Source organism: Takifugu flavidus, unplaced genomic scaffold, assembly GCF_003711565.1.
Source record: "Takifugu flavidus isolate HTHZ2018 unplaced genomic scaffold, ASM371156v2 ctg422, whole genome shotgun sequence".
Taxonomy (NCBI): domain Eukaryota; kingdom Metazoa; phylum Chordata; class Actinopteri; order Tetraodontiformes; family Tetraodontidae; genus Takifugu; species Takifugu flavidus.
Genome location: NW_026622041.1, coordinates 1 through 21,448, shown reverse-complemented (window position 1 = coordinate 21,448; position 21,448 = coordinate 1). Strand labels below are relative to the sequence as shown.

Genomic DNA, 21,448 nt, shown 5'->3' with positions numbered 1-21,448 from the left:
TGAAGGCATGATGTAAAATAGTAACGTATAATACAGACATTTGAAGAGACAATTAAGAGAATGTTTTCATGCTTCTAAGAGTGGCCGAGGAGCCATTTAGAACTTTATAAAGAAGCATTGTGTGATACCAGGAACTAATTTAACTTCAAGGCGAAGCTGCTTCTGCTTTGTCGACCATCGACTGATCTCCTGAAAGTCCACCAGCGCTTTTTAAAAACTGAATTTTTCATCTATGGAGGGAGTAGACGGCAGATGTTTCCACAGATGCTCTTCACCAGTGGTCAGTGAGTGATGCAGCAGATGAGCGGGAGTTGACTGGCTACAACCAGCTACTGTCTCACTGTCTCCAGCCCATAGTGTGGATTCTCTATGAGATCAGACAGCAGCTTCACTCCTGAACCGTGCAGCTGGTTCTGACTCAGGTCCAGTTCTCTGAGATGGGAGGGATTGGACCTCAGCGCCGAGGCCAGAGAGTCACAGCTGATCTCTGATAACCTGCAGAGCCTTAATCTAAATAAAGAAGGGAAACTTTTATGAGGTTATAAGTGAAACCAGTATTAATCTGAAAGGTTAATCAAAGGCATGATCTGTAAATATTTAATTTAGTTACAGGTTAAAAAATGATAGTAATATGTAATTACCACAATTCCAACCTCTCAGGTTTGCACTGTTCCAGAGGAGAATATATATTGTTCTGGCCCTCACTCTTCCCAGGTTCTCCCACCTCTTTCCCTCCCATCTCATCATGGAGATCCATCTCACCTGTGGCTCATCTTTAAAGGCACAACCTGTCTTAGATGACTTCCTGTCTCCCTCACCATCTCCCTCCTCGTTGGCTGGTGTCTACCAGGCACCCTCACCTAGTTTTGTCTAATTTTGGTTACCATCTGTGGGCTTTTTCATTGTCCTTAAATCAATTTATCATGAATAAGTGGTCCCCGTGTGGCCCTCCCTCCTGAAGGAACTGGGCACAACACACACACTCAGAAAGAGTGAGGACCCTCGGATGGAATAATGGACATTTTTGAGAATGGTGTTTACCTCAGAGTTTCCAGTCGGCAGTTTGGAAAGTGGAGAAAACCACAGAGCAGCTTCACTCCTGAATCCTTCAGCTGGTTCTGACCCAGGTCCAGTTCTCTGAGATGGGAGGGATTGGACCTCAGCGCCGAGGCCAGAGAGCCACAGCTGATCTCTGATAAGCTGCAGTTCATCAATCTGAAAAATGCAGGATGAGGTTATACGGTGCAGGTCTGCATGTTATCTGCGTCAGTACTAAACCTACGTTAGTTCTTAGTTGGGTCAGACCTGAATTCACGATATTACAAGGAATTTTTTTAATGTGGTGCATCACAGCAGTGTTGAGAACAGCCTCACTTCACCATCTTAGCAGCTGGTATATAGGTAGAAAAATGAAGACTGACCTGAGCCTCTCCAGTTTACAGTTTGGACTCTCCAGTCCAGAACAGAGCCGCTCCACTCCTGAATCCTGCAACGTGTTGGAGCTCAGGTCCAGAATCCTCAGATGGGAGAGGTTGGACTTCAGAGCTGAGGCCACAGAATCACAGCTGGTCTCTGATAAACTGCAGCTCCTTAGGCTAAAATAACATTATTTTGAGAGAAGACAAATAAAAATCAACATGTACCAGAGCAAAACACAGCTTACAAGCAACAAACCTCTGGTCCTGCACCGGCTTATCTGCCGTATGTTCCTATTTTGGGTTCTTTCAGGGCGGTTGGACAAGATCTCCAGCGTATGTAAAGTGTGTGTGGGTCAAAATACCTTCCAAGTTTGTGAGACCACATTTCTCAATAGCACTCAACTCTTGTCAGGAGTTGGGACAAAGCGACCCACTCCTGACAGCTTGTGGGCGATGCTGCAGCGACCCTGCAATCCCTACACTCTCTGGTGAAACCAAATCAAAGGTTTTAGACACTGCTGGATGCTGGAAGGGTGGCTATAGTCTGGACGCATCGTTCCCCTGACTGCACATTTCTCCAACAATGATTGGCAGCTGGTGTCACTTGTTCTCCAGATGAGAGAAGGAAAGAGAGCCCCCCCACAGTGTGTTTGATTGCCCCACTGCAAGCTCAATGCTGCCAGAAAACATTGCAGGAGCATCAATTCCCCTCAGGGCATCAACAAGGAGCTCAGGAAAAGGTGCAGCTGCCACCTACTAGAGACAAGCACACTGAGCTGAGATTCAAAGCCCTCTCCTCCCAAGAGAAGAGCTTGTTTGTTGGAGGCTCTTCTGGGCGATACCTGGTGCCACAGCTCCAGCTCAGCCCGTCTCTGGAGCTGAGGTGGAGCTTAGCAAGTTTCATGGTTCTCCACCACTTCCTCTCGCTGAGGACCTTCTCAGCTGGTGGTTTCTGCTCCACCTTCCAAGTTGAGCAGGTGATACTTCTGCATTCCTGCCACCAGTGTCTCTGCAGAAAGAGTCTTCTCTACTGTTTTATATTAGATTGTAGAAAATTAGGATTTTTGGTTGATGTCTTAGATGTTGTTGACTAAGAGCAGGTTTTTCTTTAATAACATAGAGAGATTCGATGAGAAGAGCAAATGTATTATTTTATGAGCTCCTTCCACTACTATTATATACACATACTTCCATATTGTCTTAGATTGCAAGCTGCATTTATTGCATCGTTCATAGAAAGTCATATTTGTCAAGAGAAAAACTCCAATAAGGTCATTTTCTTTAATGACCATTACAACAGAAGGAGGCGATGAACAAACAGATTTATCTAAAAATGTGTGAAAACTTATGGATGGAAACCTTTTTAAAATGGTTGCATTGTGTAGAATCGGTGTAGAATCAACTTGTTGACTTCTGATTTGGACTCCAATGGAAGTGAGGTGCAACAATTGTGGATGCTGAAAGCTTCAGATCTTCATGAAGGTTTCTGTGGTTGGACTGACCTGCTGCCCCTTTAAGAGGGAGGCAGGTTTGGGCTTCTGGCTGGAATGAAGCCACCTAAGATGAGAATGACTGCAGGCTTTCGGTACCAAGGTTTAACAGGGTGCTCACTTCACACTTGGGCTTTTCTCTTTTTGGGATGGCTTTTCTCAGGAGAGAAGGGGCATGGCACACTGCAGCAGCTTTCTTTTTGGGGTTTCTAGTTTTCCTTCTGATCTTTAAAAGACAGGAAGAACCATTTTTGATTGGTCTGAATGTTTGGGCGGTTTTGTGGCCAGCCTAAAATAAAACAAGACAAATCTACAACTGATACTTCCTTTCTAGTCATTGATGACCATCCTCACATGGGACAGATTTCCACAACCAATTTAATACTGCAAATCTGTCCTGTGTGGTCTTTTTTCTGAGAACTGTAACACTACGTTTATAACAAAGATCAAACATGTAAACAGTTATTGTCTAACTAGTTACACCTGGGAAGGATTGGACCTCAGCGCCGAGGCCAGAGAGTCACAGCTGATCTCTGATAAACTGCAGTAACTCAGTCTGGATAAGGAATCATGGCAAGAAATGATCTCTTATTGGAGGAAAAGTCATATTACACTTGCTCAAAATCATTATTTCATTTTATTTCATTATTTAATCAGGGCCCTTGGAGTCAGGAGAGCTCTGCCCCCCACTGATAAACTGGGATATTACAGCAACAACATAGTTAAAAAGTATCTATAAAATTAACTTTCAATGGCTCATTTATATTCATACTACACTTCTCTTCTCCAAAAGTCACTGGAGTTTATCTTGAAGCCTTTCATTGTTTAGTTGTTATGTCGAAGATAAAAGGAAGCTGACCTGAGAGTCTCCAGCTGACAGTTTAGACTCTCCAGTCCAGAACAGAGCAGCTTCATCCCAGAATCCTTTAGACTGATGTAGCTCAGCTCCAGAACCCTCAGATGGGAGGGATTGGACCTCAGCACCGAGGCCAGAGAGCCACAGCTGATCTCTGATAACCTGCAGTCCCACAGCCTGGAAAAGGAATAAATGGGGCAAATAAAAACACATTTCTAAATCTGAAAATGAAGAGAAAAGCAGAAAATGTAAAGAAATTTAGAAAAGACCAACAGAGGCCTCCTGACCTGAGCGTCTCCAGTCTGCAGTTTGGATGCATCATTGCAGAAGACAGTAACTTTACTACGGCATCTGTCAGGTTTTGGTTCCTGAATAAGCTCAGCTCCCGTAGATGAGAAGGGTTTGACGTCATTGCTGAGGCCACAACTTCCCAAAGACTCGTTGAAAGAAAACTATCAGACAGTCTGTTGTGTATGAAACAAAAATAGTGAGTCAAACTTTGGGATTTCTCATCAACTTATCTGAGAATCTACCTCAACACAAATGTAGCTCATTTCCTGGAAAAGCTAAATTCAACACCGTAGAGCAACAGTTTGAACGACCATCAGATCTGAAATGCAACTGAATTATTCTCAACATTTGTCTTATTTTAGAACAGCTCATAATTACTCAATATTTAAAATGATTATAGCAAATGGTTTAAAGAAACGTGCATCTTTTTATCTGTCTATCGGCTCTTTGGATATTTTGCATTTCATCCAATTTGTACGATGGTGCGTCAAGTCTTAATTCAGCGATCCGATCGATGACATCAGAGTCTCTGGTTGCATCGATTGCCCTCAGCTTCTGTTATATCTGCCTGTTTCCCTTCAAATCATTTTCACTGCACCTTTTGTTGCTAGTGATGAAGTTGCCCCCTAACGGGTGTGGAAAGGCTCAAACAACTTTGTGGGTCACATAAAGGCTCCAAACGGAACCGCCACAAAGACCTAAAACACCCATTTAAACCAACGAGGCCGGCTGTTTTTACGTTGAACAAATGAAGCAAAATAGTCACGTGTCATTAGTTAAAATGTGTTTTTCTGTTGTTAGAATACGATGTATACAAACAAACAAAAGTGATTTAATGACATGACAGTAATTTCATGATAGTCAGTTAACTTGTGGCTCCTATTATTCCTGCCTTATGTTGGTTTGTCTGGATTGACCTTTGAACTTATATCCAGCCAGTGTTGAACATTTCTGGATGAATTGTTGTTTTTTTAATTTATGGACGCTGCAGTGGAGATAAAGAATTGAAGGAATGACCACTGGAGGGGGTATTGCTACCTGACATGATCCACTCGCTTGATTTAAACGCCGATGTCCGGCCCCAAAAATCTTTACTTACACGGCCTTCCTGCAGTTCCTCACAGCTGGAATCAGGCGATGTCGTCCCTCATCTGAGGTGTTGTACTGCTGCAGGTTCAGCTCATCCAGAACCTCCTCTGACATCTGCAGCAGGTAGGCCAGAGCTGAACAGTGGATCACTGACAGTCTCCTCTTTGATTTCTTCTCTGACTTCAGGAACTCTTGGATCTCCTGATGGACTGACTGATCCTTCATCTCCATCAGACAGTGGAAGATGTTGATGCTTCTGTCTGGGGAGATTTTATAACTGTTCACCTTCTTCAGGTTGTTGAGGACCTTCTGGATGGTTTCTGGGTGGTTCTCCATCTGATCCAACAGTCCACCCAAGATCCTCTGATTGGACTCCAGAGAGAGACCATGAAGGAAGCGAACAAACAAGTCCAGGTGGCCATTTTCACTTTTGAGAGATTTCATTAGTGCTCTCCTGAGGAAGTCATCAAGAGATGTGATTGGTTTAGAATATTTTAGGAACTGATTTATAACCGCTGTGTCTTTCCTGGTGTAACGGTGGAACATGTAGACGGCAGCCAGAAACTCCTGAATGCTCAGATGAACAAAGCAGTAGACTGATTTCTGGAAGATCACACTCTCTCTCTTGAAGATCTCTGTACAAACTCCTGAGTACACCGACACCTCGGAGACGTCCAGTCCACATCGCTCCAGGTCTTCTGAGTAGAACATGATGTTTCCTTTCTCCAGATGTTCAAACGCCAGCCGACCCAACTTCAGAAGGAGTTCTTTATCAGCCTCAGTCAGTTCCTCTGGTCTCTGCTTTCCTCCATACTTCTGCTTCTTCCTCTTTATCTGAACCCTCAGGAAGTGTGAGTAGAGGTCAGTCAGGGTTTGGGGCAGCTCTCCTCTCTGGTCTCTGGTCATCATGTCCTCCAGAACTATAGCAGTGATCCAGCAGAAAACTGGGATCAGACACATGATGTGGAGGCTCCTGGAGGCCTTGATGTGTGAGATGATTCTCTTGGACAGATCTTCATCACTGAACCTCCTCCTGAAGTACTCCTCCTTCTGGGAGTCAGTGAAGCCTCGTACTTCTGTGATCCTGTCAACACACGAGGGAGGAATCTGATGGGCTGCTGCAGGTCTGGAGGTGATCCAGATGAGAGCTGAGGGAAGCAGGTTCCCCTGGATGAGGTTCACCAGGAGCACGCCAACGGACGATACTTGTGTGACATCAGAGATGAGCTGATGGTTGTTGAAACCCAGTGAAAATCTGCTTTCATCCAGGCCATCAAAGATGAACAGAAGTTTCCAGACAGTCAGATCTTCTGCTCTGATCTTCTGTAATGTTGGATGGAAAACATGAAGCAGTGAGAGAAGACTGTGCTGCTCATCTCTGATCAAGTTCAGCTCCCTCCATGAGAGCGGAAGCACCAGACTGATGTCTTGGTTCTCCAAACCTTCTGCCCAGTCCAGACTGAACTTCTGCACTGAGAAGGTTTTTCCAACGCCGGCGACACCGTTGGTCAGAACCACTCTGATGTGTCTCTGTTGCTCAGATAAGACTTTGAAGATGTCCTGGCACTTGATTGGAGTGTCCTGGATGTTCTTCTTGGAGGTTCTCTCAAGCTGTCTCACCTCATGTTGTGTGTCCACCTCCTCACTTTGTCCCTCAGTGATGTAGAGCTCAGTGTAGATCTTGTTCAGCAGGGTTCCACTTCCTGCTTCATTAGTTCCTTCAGTCACATGTTCACATCTTCTCTTCAGACTCATCTTATGACCTTCTATCACCTCCTGCAGTTCACCACCCTCTAAAACAAACAATCTTTTAAATCCTTTTACAATTGTCATCTACAGCAGTAACACAGATGTCCTCAACTGGAAAATATTCTGTCATGATTGAATGATAGAAGCAACAGTCGGGTAATGACCCATCTCACTGTCAGTTTGAAATGTTATGTCTTCTTATGTACACCTATTCTTTTATTTCATTGGGTTTCAATGTAATTTAGTCTATAACAACCATTTCCATGTCTTCCAAGAGTTTGCTTGGACTAAACAGCTGGTAAAAGCTGGATGATATTTAGAAAAACACATCAAACCTTCTCCAAACACATCATACTCAGCAGACCCATTGTCCTGTAAAGGTCACCTGCCTTCAACTCTTTAACACTTTCCAGAACTAAATGACTAAATGTTGCTAAATACTGTCTAAGCATTTAGGAAGGTCTTAAGAGGGTCCAGGGGTTCCAGTGAAACCAAACAAGTGCTCTCTGGATCTTCTCTTGCACATTGTAAATACACAAGTTGTTACTTTATTCCGACCCAAAAGTATCTTATAAATACAAATGTACGAGCTTACGTGAGACGCTGTTGTTCAGGTCGGCGGTCTGCAGTTCAGTTCTCCGTTTCTTTTCACCCTTGGGACAGGAGGAATCTCTAATGGAAGCAGACCGTTTCTGATAGCTGTCAAAAATGGGAATAGTGGTTATACATGTCTACTGGGCGTTAGCAACGCCTAAGAAAGGCTGCGTTCACTTCTACTTTCAGTTTGCTCTGACAGCTGAAGATTGAATGAACACTGAGCAAAAAATATAAAGTTATTTACGTTCTAACAAGCTCGTTTAGTTGGAGAAAAGTGTATTTGATCTAAGTGTTAGTGGCTTTTCTTCATTGTGAATTTATGTTAAAAATAAAAGTGCCAAATCAGGAATATAAACTCATAGAATAGAACAAAAGTTCTCCATTTATGCTCCAAATACAGTAGTCTGGTCTCTGAAACTGATCATTAAATAGCACAGAGGTCACGCGTATTCAAAAGCTTATTTCAACCATTTAGAAATGACTGATATTGTTGTCTATGGGTTTATTAGAACCAGGAGCCTTATAAATAGACTTTTTAATGAATTTTCATGACATGTGGTGGAACAGCGTGGCAGAACAAGCTGCACAGACCTGCCATGTCTTACCCATCCGTATCTAAATGGAGAGCTGGAGCACTCTGCAATGGTGGATATTGTTGGGAAACTTTAAAATATATGCCTAGGAATTTTTGTGAGAAGATGTTAACCATGTAGGAGAAATGACCAGTTAAAAACAGAAGCAATTTTCAGTGTTAAAGATTTACCACACTAAAATTAACATGGGAGTTAATGGGAGCGAACGCCTGACATGTTGGTGCACCGTTCATTTAAGGACCTGATGAATTTCATTTTTCACGATAGTAGAGGCTAATACCCACAAAATGATGTTTTGTATGGTTGTGAAATGTTCTAAGGCAGAGTTATGTGGTTCAGAAAACCTTACTTTAAAGGTGAGCCTTGAGTGTCTGATACCAAAGTTTAAAGGGTGCCACACAAACACATCATCACGCTTTCGTTTTCTTACATTTGGTCTGAACTTCTGAAGTTTATTATTTCATCTTTGGACCGGTCACTCTTCAGGGACACCCAGCTGGGCACTGTGGACTCTGCTCTGTCCTCGTCCATCCTGAGGAAACATCAGAAATAGTGATGAGACTGTGATGAAGGTAAATAATCTTGGAGAGGTTGGAGTTAGTTAATAATCCCAATTCACTGCATTTTTATCAAACAGGAACATTTCTAATCCATTCTGGATAACAACTGAATCAATAAATCAATGATGTATCTGTATGATTTTCATGTTTTCAGAGTTTAAGCTGCTTTTTTAACTGTTCCCTGCAGTGAGAAAAGAACTGGCACCTTTTCCAGGCCCTCATCCTGCAGCACTGAATGTGCTCTAAAGTTCTTCCAGAGCAAACGTCTCTGCACTTGCAGCAACATGTTGTAGTCATGGATCCGTGAGGAGAACCGGATACAGGAAACGCCCCCACTTTGATCCCAAACCCAACTGGTGGCCAACGGTGGTCCGGCAACGACGGGGACGCTGGTCCATCAGGCCCGACAACACTGGTTTTCCACAGGCCAACATGGTGAAAGGACTGTGCACCGTTTCATTTTAAGGACCTGATGAATTTCATTTTTCACGATAGTGGAGGCTAATACCCACAAAATGATGTTTTGTATGGTTGTGAAATGTTCTAAGGCAGAGTTATGTGGTTCAGAAAACCTTACTTTAAAGGTGAGCCTTGAGGTCCAATACCGAAGTTTATAGATTGCCCTTTGGACCAGTCGCTCTTCAGGGACACACAGCTGGGCACTGTGGACTCTGCTCTCTCTTCCTCTTCCATCACACATTCGCTCATTTTTAAATGTGAGTCTAAACGGTTAAGCAGGAACAGTCTGCTGACACAGAAAAGAAGATTAAAGAACATGATTCTCAGCATGAAGACAAGCAGAGGTCTGTCCAGTGACGTATTGTCGGCTCATTCACATCAAAATCTATTAAATGATGTCACCCTGTACATCATACAGGCCACATATATATTGGAAAAAAGTTTTGGGACATTTTAAAAGTTTACACCATGTTAAATATAAAAAGTTGTGAAAAAATGTTTCTCCTGGGTGTTTCAGAAGGTGCGGTGGCATTAGACGGACGCACACAAATACAAATTAAATCATTTTTTATCTGGTTATGGTTTACAAGAAAACCTAAATTCTTTCAAGATGTCAGTTCTCAACATTAAATTCAACAAATAAGATGAGAATGCATTCAAAACTAAACAGAAATACGTCATCACATCATCAAAGTGGGTCAAATGCAGCATCATCTTCTGTCATCTCAGACAGGATTCCAAGAAGAGGATCTTCATTTTCAACAACGCACCTTGACATCTCATCATGGCTCGTCTGTCAGATTACAAGCAGCTTTTTTTGATCAGGCGCATCATGTTTCTCACCAACACATGATGGTGGTGCTGGAAAAAACATTTGTAGCCTGACCTAGAGGTCAAAACTCTGCATGGCGTGCACAGCTACTAGTTGCAGCTGGTGGTTGTGGCGGAGGAGATCCCAAACAATCTAGCAAGCTTGTTTTGGAGCAGAGCTTGTCCACCACCTCTGACCCCACTCATCACAGAAGTCCCACCATATCCATGGCCAGGTGTGTTGGCAGCATTGGAGCCAGCCTCAGGAAAAAGGTGTGTCAATATCTCAGAAGTGATGATCAAGTTGCCACGACCCAACAGAAGTCAAGCAACCCAACATGCTGAATAGAATAGATGACACACAGCAAAGGGCAAAAAACACCCAATTCTGCTCAGACTAATCTGATCTGACCACATGTACAGGACCAAAAATATCAAAACTCCATGGGTTTAGGTTTCGTTTCGTTTTTGATGCTTCATTCAAAACAGAACACATTTCATAAATCCATAATAACAAATTCATATTCCACAAAGAACCAGTTGTTAAAACAATAAAATGGAATGCCTTGATCTCTCCCTCTTTCATACTCTCCTTTTTTAAATAAAGGATTGATTGTCCCCTGGTGGAGGGACAAAGAGAGGAGGCTAAAACTGTCGCGTTTGTGTCCCTCTTTCCGTGGATTTTTCCACTAACTGCAAATAATATTGTGACTTATTGTGAGTATTAAAATGTGCTTCCTCAACCTCTAAAATGTTGGCTCAGGGTTAGCGGAAAACGCAGTTAGAGGAAACACGCTACAAAGTTTGATCATCCGTCACAACATTCCCGTCGACCAGCCGCAATGTGCGTCCGAAACACGCGCACGCTCATTGCGAACACGCAGCTTATTAAGCCGCATCTCGCAGCGGAACATTGATTCGAGACGACAGCAGTGAAAGAACCAAATGCTACCTGAATATTAGAGGTTTTCCATCAGGGCTCGGTCACTCAAGATGGAGCCCGAAGTTGAGAACTTTCACTTTCGCTTCTTCTTCCTCTACACGTCACGTGTTCGTGGTTGGATCGCGTCATATCCAGCACAAGCGCCTCTCTTCAGAACAATTTGGTCCACGTTTTAACTGAAATACTGGGAAACAACTGGAGTTCGTCTGACAGATGTTCGTTTTTGGCTGCGGAATCAAACTGGGTCAACTTTTTGATCTATAGGATCCCCTCTGGTTCAAAGTGTCCCTATAGGATATTGACAGTACTGACCTTTTGGGGGCTGCACACACCTCTTAATGGTGACGGCACCAACGGAGCTGATCCAGTTGTCATCAGCTGGCCAGTCTGACTCCAGCTCATTAGGGGAAATTTGCTGATCTGGAGGAGAAGCTTTCAAAACTTGACGGGCTGGGGGGGGGAAAATGACTGTAATTTTGGAATCAGCGTGCCAATTTTATTTTTAATCAGAATAATTTAGAATAATTTCAACAGGATATTTTCAAATTGTTCCCCAGTGTAACTTCCCTGAAATTGTGGACTCCAGAATATCACCATTAAATCCATTTAATCATTTAATAGCTGTGGAATTTGAGCCGTGAGAAAAATATCTCTCCATCATGATTTCCAGAATTTTTCATCAATATCTGAGATTCTTCGAAAGCTTCGCTGGTGTTGGGTTTTTATTGCTTCTGCTTCATTTTCAGGCACAGTTCTTTTATTTTTAAATCAAATCAAATCATCTTTATTTGTAATGTCTGTTGTAGTCAAACTTGGTGCTATGCAGAATCCCAGGGCCTGATCCCTAACAATCAACAGGAAAATCTCCCCTTTAACAGGAAGAAACCTTGAGCAGGACCAGGCTCATATGGGGGGGGGGGAGGAGAAGGGGGAGGACAGATAGAGGAGAGACAAGGCAGACATCATTCAGTTCACTTTAAAACCCACTACATTAGATATTTGAATAGCTGGTGCTGGTAATCGGAAGGATAAAACTATTCTGTAAAAATGTATATTTAGCTTTGTGAAATTGTGTCGTACAGGTCAAATAAGAACACAAGATCAACTGCTGAACCAGTGCAATTTATTTTTAATGTGTTAATCTCCACAAAGAAAGAAAAACCACAAACAACAAGTTTATAGTGGTCCAGTAATGCGCTATAGTCATACACCAGTACAGTTAACAATAACTCATGTTTTCCACCTGCTTTTCCATCTTCAGTGGGAATAATCCAGGGCGTTCTGGGCTTGAACAAAGGTATTAAAAGCTGGCTGAATGTCTGAGGTGACTGCAGGACACACTTGGGCTTTTCTCAATAGAGAAGGGGCACGGCACAGTGCAGCAGGTTCTCATCTTTAAATTTACTGTATTCATGGGAGTTTTATTTGGTCATTTTGCTTCTTTTTATTTCCTATTTCCCACATTTATTCATAGTTTTTATTAGATTGCGATAAATCCTATAACATTGAACAGACTGACTAAAGTCAAATGACCTGCGGTTCCCACCGATAGCCGTCATTCTGATGGGTTTTTGCTGGCTGCAGCTGAAATATTCCAATGCTCCATGTCACAGAGACAGTAACTACTAAACCCTAAAGATTCTGAAGGCATGATGTAAAATAGTAACTATAATACAGACATTTGAAGAGACAATTAAGAGAATGTTTCCATGCTTCTAAGAGTGGCCGAGGAGCCATTTAGAACTTTATAAAGATGCATTGTGTGATACCAGGAACTAATTTAACTTCAAGGCGAAGCTGCTTCTGCTTTGTCGACCATCGACTGATCTCCTGAAAGTCCACCAGCGCTTTTTAAAAACTGAATTTCTCATCTATGGAGGGAGTAGACGGCAGATGTTTCCACAGATGCTCTTCACCAGTGGTCAGTGAGTGATGCAGCAGATGAGCGGGAGTTGACTGGCAGCTGGTTCCAACTCAGGTCCAGAACCCTCAGATGGGAGGGATTGGACCTCAGCGCCGAGGCCAGAGAGCCACAGCTGATCTCTGATAACCTGCAGTTAATCAATCTGAAAAATGCAGGATGAGGTTATACGGTGCAGGTCTGCATGTTATCTGCGTCAGTACTAAACCTACGTTAGTTCTTAGTTGGGTCAGACCTGAATTCACGATATTACAAGGAATTTTTTTAATGTGGTGCATCACAGCAGTGTTGAGAACAGCCTCACTTCACCATCTTAGCAGCTGGTATATAGGTAGGAAAATGAAGACTGACCTGAGCGTCTCCAGTTTACAGTTTGGACTCTCCAGTCCAGAACAGAGCCGCTTCACTCCTGAATCCTGCAACGGGTTGAGGCTCAGGTCCAGAACCCTTAGATGGGAGCGGTTGGACTTCAGAGCTGAGGCCACAGAATCACAGCTGGTCTCTGATAAACTGCGGTGACTTAGTCTAAAATAATTATTTTGAGAGAAGACAAATAAAAATCAACCTGTACCAGAGCAAAACACAGCTTACAAGCAACAAACCTCTGGTCCTGCACCGGCTTATCTGCCGTATGTTCCTATTTTGGGTTCTTTCAGGGCGGTTGGACAAGATCTACAGCGTATGTAAAGTGTGAGTAGGTCAAAATACCTTCCAAGTTTGTGAGACCACATTTCTCAATAGCTCAACTCTTGTCAGGAGTTGGGACAAAGCGACCCACTCCTGACAGCTTGTGGGCGATGCTGCAGCAACCCTGCAATCCCTACACTCTCTGGTGAAACCAAATCAAAGGTTTTAGACACTGCTGGATGCTGGAAGGGTGGCTATAGTCTGGACGCATCGTTCCCCTGACTGCACATTTCTCCAACAATGATTGGCAGCTGGTGTCACTTGTTCTCCAGATGAGAGAAGGAAAGAGAGCCCCCCCACAGTGTGTTTGATTGCCCCACTGCAAGCTCAGTGCTGCCAGAAAACATTGCAGGAGCATCAATTCCCCTCAGGGCATCAACAAGGAGCTCAGGAAAAGGTGCAGCTGCCACCTACTAGAGACAAGCACACTGAGCTGAGATTCAAAGCCCTCTCCTCCCAAGAGAAGAGCTTGTTTGTTGGAGGCTCTTCTGGGCGATACCTGGTGCCACAGCTCCAGCTCAGCCCGTCTCTGGAGCTGAGGTGGAGCTTAGCAAGTTTCATGGTTCTCCACCACTTCCTCTCGCTGAGGACCTTCTCAGCTGGTGGTTTCTGCTCCACCTTCCAAGTTGAGCAGGTGATACTTCTGCATTCCTGCCACCAGTGTCTCTGCAGAAAGAGTCTTCTCTACTGTTTTATATTAGATTGAATAAAATTAGGATTTTTGGTTGATGTCTTAGATGTTGTTGACTAAGAGCAGGTTTTTCTTTAATAACACAGAAAGATTCGATGAGAAGAGCAAATGTATTATTTTATGAGCTACTTCCACTACTATTATATTCACATACTTCCATATTGTCTTAGATTGCAGCTGCATTTATTGCATCGTTCATAGAAAGTCATATTTGTGAGGAGAAAAACTCCAATAAGGTCATTTTCTTTAATGACCATTACAAAAGAAGGAGGCGATGAACAAACAGATTTATATAAAAATGTGTGAAAACTTATGGATGGAAACCTTTTTAAAATGGTTGCATTGTGTAGAATCGGTGTAGAATCAACTTGTCGACTTCTGATTTGGACTCCAATGGAAGTGAGGTGCAACAATTGTGGATGCTGAAAGCTTCAGATCTTCATGAAGGTTTCTGTGGTTGGACTGACCTGCTGCCCCTTTAAGAGGGAGGCAGGTTTGGGCTTCTGGCTGGAATGAAGCCACCTAAGATGAGAATGACTGCAGGCTTTCGGTACCAAGGTTTAACAGGGTGCTCACTTCACACTTGGGCTTTTCTCTTTTTTGGGATGGCTTTTCTCAGTAGAGAAGGGGCATGGCACACTGCAGTAGCTTTCTTTTTGGGTTTTCTAGTTTTCCTTCTGATCTTTAAAAGACAGGAAGAACCATTTTTGATTGGTCTGAATGTTTGGGCGGTTTTGTGGCCAGCCTAAATAAAACAAGACAAATCTACAACTGATACTTCCTTTCTAGTCATTGATGACCATCCTCACATGGGACCGATTTCCACAACCAATTTAATACTGCAAATCTGTCCTGTGTGGTCTTTTTTCTGAGAACTGTAACACTACGTTTATAACAAAGATCAAACATGGAAACAGTTATTGTCTAACTAGTTACACCTGGGAAAGTACTGGATCATCTCTGACTGACCTGAGAGTCTCCAGCTCACAGAGAGGATCCTGGAGAGCACCACAGAGCTGCTGCACTGCTGGATCCTTCAGCTGGTTGTGACTCAGGTCCAGAACCCTCAGATGGGAGGGATTGGACCTCAGCACCGAGGCCAGAGAGTCACAGCTGGTCTCTGATAACCACCAGCCACTCAGTCTGGATAAGGAATCATGGAAAGAAATGATCTCTTATTGGAGGAAAAGTCATATTACACTTGCTCAAAATCATTATTTCATTTTATGTCATTATTTAATCAGGGCCCTTGGAGTCAGGAGAGCTCTGGCCCCCCACTGATAAACTGGGATATTACAGCAACAACATAGTTAAAAAGTATCTATAAAATTGACTTTCAATGGCTCATTTATATTCATACTACACTTCTCTTCTCCAAAAGTCAATGGAGTTTATCTTGAAGCCTTTCGTTGTTTAGTTGTTATGTCGAAGATAAAAGGAAGCTGACCTGAGAGTCTCCAGCTGACAGTTAGACTCTCCAGTCCAGACAGAGCAGCTTCATCCCAGAATCCTCTAGACTGATGTAGCTCAGCTCCAGAACCCTCAGATGGGAGGGATTGGACCTCAGCGCCGAGGCCAGAGAGTCACAGCTGATCTCTGATAAACTGCAGCACCCCAGCCTGGAAAAGGAATAAATGGGGCAAATAAAAACACATTTCTAAATCTGAAAATGAAGAGAAAAGCAGAAAATGTAAAGAAATTTAGAAAAGACCAACAGAGGCCTCCTGACCTGAGCGTCTCCAGTCTGCAGTTTGGATGCATCATTGCAGAAGACAGTAACTTTACTACGGCATCTGTCAGGCTTTGGTTCCAGCTTAAGCTCAGCTCCCGTAGATGAGAAGGGTTTGACGTCATTGCTGAGGCCACAACTTCCCAATGACTCGTTGAAAGAACACTATCAGACAGTCTGTTGTGTATGAAACAAAAATATTGAGTCAAACTTTGGGATTTCTCATCAACTCATCTGAGAATCTACCTCAACACAAATGTAGCTCATTTCCTGGAAAAGCTAAATTCAACACCGTAGAGCAACAGTTTGAACGACCATCAGATCTGAAATGCAACTGAATTATTCTCAACATTTGTCTTATTTTAGAACAGCTCATAATTACTCAATATTTAAATTGATTATAGCAAATGGTTTAAAGAAACGTGCATCTTTTTATCTGTCTATCGGCTCTTTGGATATTTTGCATTTCATCCAGTTTGTACGATGGTGCGTCAAGTCTTAATTCAGCGATCCGATCGATGACATCAGAGTCTCTGGTTGCATCGATTGCCCTCAGCTTCTGTTCTATCTGCCTGTTTCCCTTCAAATCATTTTCACTGCACCTTTTGTTGCTAGTGATGAAGTTGCCCCTAACGGGTGTGGAAAGGGTCAAACAACTTTGTGGGTCACATAAAGGCTCCAAACGAACCGCCACAAAGACCTAAAACACCGATTTAAACCAACGAGGCCGGCTGTTTTACGTTGAACAAATGAAGCAAAATAGTCACGTGTCATTAGTTAAAATGTGTTTTTCTGTTGTTTGAATACGATGTATACAAACAAACAAAAGTTACTTAATGACATGACAGTAATTTCATGATAGTCAGTTAACTTGTGGCTCCTATTATTCCTGCCTTATGTTGGTTTGTCTGGATTGACCTTTGAACTTATATCCAGCCAGTGTTGAACATTTCTGGATGAATTGTTTTTTTAATTTATGGACGCTGCAGTGGAGATAAAGAATTGAAGGAATGACCACTGGAGGGGGTATTGCTACCTGACATGATCCACTCGCTTGATTTAAACGCCGATGTCCGGCCCCAAAAATCTTTACTTACTCGGCCTTCCTGCAGTTCCTCACAGCTGGAATCAGGCGACGTCGTCCCTCATCTGAGGTTTTGTACTGATGCAGGTTCAGCTCATCCAGAACCTCCTCTGACATCTGCAGCAGGTAGGCTAGAGCTGAACATTGGAACACTGACAGTCTCCTCCATGATTTCTTCTCTGACTTCAGGAACTCTTGGATCTCCTGATGGACTGACTGATCCTTCATCTCCATCAGACAGTGGAAGATGTTGATGCTTCTGTCTGGGGAGATTCATCACTGTTCACCTCCTTCAGGTTGTTGAGGACCTTCTGGATGGTTTCTGGGTGGCTGTCCCTCTGATCCAACAGTCCACCCAAGATCCTCTGATTGGACTCCAGAGAGAGACCATGAAGGAAGCGAACAAACAAGTCCAGGTGGCCATTTTCACTTTCAAGAGATTTCATTTGCGCTCTCCTGAGGAAGTCATCAAGAGATTTGATTCGTTTAGAATATTTTAAGAACTGACTTATAACCACTGTGTCTTTCTGGTGTAACGGTGGAACATGTAGACGGCAGCCAGAAACTCCTGAATGCTCAGATGAACAAAGCAGTAGACTGATTTCTGGAAGATCACACACTCTCTCTCTTGAAGATCTCTGTACAAACTCCTGAGTACACCGACACCTCGGAGACGTCCAGTCCACATCGCTCCAGGTCTTCAGAGTAGAACATGATGTTTCCTTTCTCCAGATGTTCAAACGCCAGCCGACCCAACTTCAGAAGGAGTTCTTTATCAGCCTTAGTCAGTTCCTCTGGTCTCTGCTTTCCTCCATACTTCTGCTTCTTCCTCTTTATCTGAACCATCAGGAAGTGTGAGTAGAGGTCAGTCAGGGTTTTGGGCAGCTCTCCTCTCTGGTCTCTGGTCATCATGTCCTCCAGAACTATAGCAGTGATCCAGCAGAAAACTGGGATCAGACACATGATGTGGAGGCTCCTGGAGGCCTTGATGTGTGAGATGATTCTCTGGGACAGATCTTCATCACTGAACCTCCTCCTGAAGTACTCCTCCTTCTGGGAGTCAGTGAAGCCTCGTACTTCTGTGATCCTGTCAACACACGAGGAGGAATCTGATAGGCTGCTGCAGGTCTGGAGGTGATCCAGATGAGAGCTGAGGAAGCAGGTTCCCCTGGATGAGGTTCACCAGGAGCACGTCAACAGACGATACTTGTGTGACATCAGAGATGACCTGATGGTTGTTGAAACCCAGTGAAAATCTGCTTTCATCCAGGCCATCAAAGATGAACAGAAGTTTCCAGACAGTCTCTTCTGCTCTGATCTTCTGTAATGTTGGATGGAAAACATGAAGCAGTGAGAGAAGACTGTGCTGCTCATCTCTGATCAAGTTCAGCTCCCTGCATGAGAGCGGAAGCACCAGACTGATGTCTTGGTTCTCCAAACCTTCTGCCCAGTCCAGACTGAACTTCTGCACTGAGAAGGTTTTTCCAACGCCGGCGACACCGTTGGTCAGAACCACTCTGATGTGTCTCTGTTGCTCAGATAAGACTTTGAAGATGTCCTGGCACTTGATTGGAGTGTCCTGGATGTTCTTCTGGGAGGTTCTCTCAAGCTGTCTCACCTCATGTTGTGTGTCCACCTCCTCACTTTGTCCCTCAGTGATGTAGAGCTCAGTGTAGATCTTGTTCAGCGGGTTCCACTTCCTGCTTCTACTTCCTTCAGTCACATGTTCACATCTTCTCTTCAGACTCATCTTATGACCTTCTATCACCTCCTGCAGTTCACCACCCTCTAAAACAAACAATCTTTTAAATCCTTTTACAATTGTCATCTACAGCAGTAACACAGATGTCCTCAACTGGAAAATATTCTGTCATGTTTGAATATAGAAGCAACAGTCGGGTCATGACCCATCTTACTGTCACTTTGAAATGTTATGTCTTCTTATGTACACCTATTCTTTTATTTCATTGGGTTTCAATCTAATTTAGTCTATAACAACCATTTCCATGTCTTCCAAGAGTTTGCTTGGACTAAACAGCTGGTAAAAGCTGGATGATATTTAGAAAAACACATCAAACCTTCTCCAAACACATCATACTCAGCAGACCCATTGTCCTGTAAAGGTCACCTGCCTTCAACTCTTTAACACTTTCCACAACTAAATGACTAAATGTTGCTAAATACTGTCTAAGCATTTAGGAAGGTCTGAAGAGGGTCCAGGGGTTCCAGTGGAACCAAACAAGAGCTCTCTGGATCTTCTCTTGCACATTGTAAATACACAAGTTGTTCCTTTATTCCGACCCAAAAGTATCTTATAAATACAAATGTACGAGCTTACGTGAGACGCTGTTGTTCAGGTCGGCGGTCTGCAGTTCAGTTCTCCGTTTCTTTTCACCCTCGGGACAGGAGGAATCTCCAATGGAAGCAGACCGTTTCTGACACCTGTCAAAAATGGGAATAGTGGTTATACATGTCTACTGGGCGTTAGCAACGCCTAAGAAAGGCTGCGTTCACTTCTACTTTCAGTTTGCTCTGACAGTTGAAGATTGAATGAACACTGAGCAAAAAATATAAAGTTATTTACGTTCTAACAAGCTCATTTAGTTGGAGAAAAGTGTATTTGATCTAAGTGTTTAGTGGCTTTTCCTCATTGTGAATTTATGTTAAAAATAAAAGTGCCAAATCAGGAATATAAACTCATAGAATAGAACAAAAGTTCTCCATTTATGCTCCAAATACAGTCGTCTGGTCTCTGAAACTGATCATTAAATAGCACAGAGGTCACGCGTATTCAAAAGCTTATTTCAACCATTTAGAAATGACTGATATTGTTGTCTATGGGTTTATTAGAACCAGGAGCCTTATAAATAGACTTTTTAATGAATTTTCATGACATGTGGTGGAACAGTGTGGCAGAACAAGCTGCACAGACCTGCCATGTCTTACCCATCCGTATCTAAATGGAGAGCTGGAGCACTCTGCAATGGTGGATATTGTTGGGAAACTTTAAAATATATGCCTAGGAATTTTAGTGAGATGATGTTAACCCATGTAGGAGAAATGACCAGTTAAAAACAGAAGCAATTTTCAGTTTTAAAAGATTTACCACACTAAAATTAACATGGGGGTTAATGGGAGCGAACGCCTGACATGTTGGTGCACCGTTTCATTAATTTCATTTTTCACGATAGTGGAGGCTAATACCCACAAAATGATGTTTTGTATGGTTGTGAAATGTTCTAAGGCAGAGTTATGTGGTTCGGAAAACCTTACTTTAAAGGTGAGCCTTGAGGTCCAATATCAAAGGTGATAGGTTCGTGTTTGGACCGGTCACTCTTCAGGGACACACAGCTGGGCACTGTGGACTCTGCTCTGTCCTCGTCCATCCTGAGGAAACATCAGAAATAGTGATGAGACTGTGATGAAGGTAAATAATCTGTAGAGGTTGGAGTTCAATAATCCCAATTCACTGCATTTTTATCAAACAGGAACATTTCTAATCCATTCTGGATAACAACTGAATCAATAAATCAATGATGTCTCTGTATCATTTTCATGTTTTCAGAGTTTAAGCTGCTTTTTTTAACTGTTCCCTGCAGTGAGAAAAGAACTGGCACCTTTTCCAGCCCCTCATCCTGCAGCACTGAATGTGCTCTAAAGTTCTTTCCAGAGCAAACGTCTCTGCACTTGCAGCAACATGTTGTAGTCATGGATCCGTGAGGAGAACCGGATACAGGAAACGCCCCCACTTTGATCCCAAAACCCAACTGGTGGCCAACGGTGGTCCGGCAACGACGGGGACGCTGGTCCATCGGGCCGACAACACTGGTTTTCCACAGGCCAACATGGTGAAAGGACTGTCTTCAGCTCAGCCACTAAATTATCTGGTGCTACAAAAACATACTAGTCAGGACTTTTAACTTCCCTCATTTGTTTCCCTCTTCAATTATTTCTATGATCCAAGTCCTCAAAGATCACTGCTCTATTTAAAATAGATGAAAGAAATGACACCCACTCCTGCATTTCTTTCACAGTGGTTCCACAACATAGAACAATAAACCACTGGAGAAAACGTGCAACATGAACCCAAAATCCTGTTGGTGTCCTGTGATCCTGTGTGGATTTATTTAATTATTTTTAAAGTTTATTGTCTTAAATAATACCAAAATATCCAGCTGTAACCTGGACTGTTGAACAACTCTAATAACTTTATGAGCTTTTCACCGGTCACAAAATGTCGCTCTTCCTGCTTCGTCATGAAGAGATAGTTTCACTTTCACTTTTAAAACCTAATCAACAGCTTTATGGCGTATATATTACTACCATTAAAGCATTCTGGGAGGGTTTACAGTTCTTTGAGGATCAGTAGCAAAGAGCAGAGAAATAAACTAAACTTCACTTAGAAAGACGATTAGACTATAACTAAAGCCAGACTATAAGAATGTTAATAAGACCGATTCATTTATAATGTATAACGATGT

At 43.0% G+C, this 21,448-nt stretch overlaps 1 protein-coding gene across 4 annotated transcripts; it reads right to left on the bottom strand.

The window, feature by feature from the left end:
* Positions 1 to 2,266: 2,266 nt before the first annotated feature.
* Positions 2,267 to 20,531, bottom strand: LOC130520556 (NACHT, LRR and PYD domains-containing protein 14-like). 4 transcript variants are annotated; one of them, XM_057024245.1, is made up of 8 exons: positions 10,865 to 11,329; positions 9,221 to 9,388; positions 8,514 to 8,615; positions 7,489 to 7,592; positions 5,155 to 6,937; positions 4,052 to 4,228; positions 3,768 to 3,941; positions 2,347 to 3,464 (listed from the first exon to the last, which is right to left on the bottom strand). In XM_057024245.1, exons 2-8 carry the CDS (start codon positions 9,349 to 9,351, stop codon positions 3,386 to 3,388), a joined length of 2,550 nt encoding a protein of 849 aa, XP_056880225.1. In that variant the 5' UTR covers positions 9,352 to 9,388; positions 10,865 to 11,329; the 3' UTR covers positions 2,347 to 3,385. The 4 variants fall into 4 exon arrangements, with proteins under 4 accessions (XP_056880226.1, XP_056880228.1, XP_056880227.1 ...); XM_057024246.1 differs by lacking the exons at positions 9,221 to 9,388; positions 10,865 to 11,329 and adding an exon at positions 20,241 to 20,531 and having other exon boundaries at positions 2,267 to 3,464; XM_057024248.1 differs by lacking the exon at positions 9,221 to 9,388 and having other exon boundaries at positions 2,312 to 3,464; positions 10,865 to 11,332.
* Positions 20,532 to 21,448: the final 917 nt, after the last annotated feature.

Coding starts and splice junctions, on each gene's coding strand:
- LOC130520556 (XM_057024245.1), bottom strand. CDS start 9,351: ATGAGCGAATGTGTGATGGAAGAGGAAGAGAGAGCAGAGTCCACAGTG. Junction 8,616..9,220: donor CCTCAAGGCTCACCTTTAAA/GTAAGGTTTTCT, acceptor ATGTTTCCTCAG/GATGGACGAGGACAGAGCAG. Junction 3,942..4,051: donor TGCAGACTGGAGACGCTCAG/GTCAGGAGGCCT, acceptor TTCCTTTTCCAG/GCTGTGGGACTGCAGGTTAT.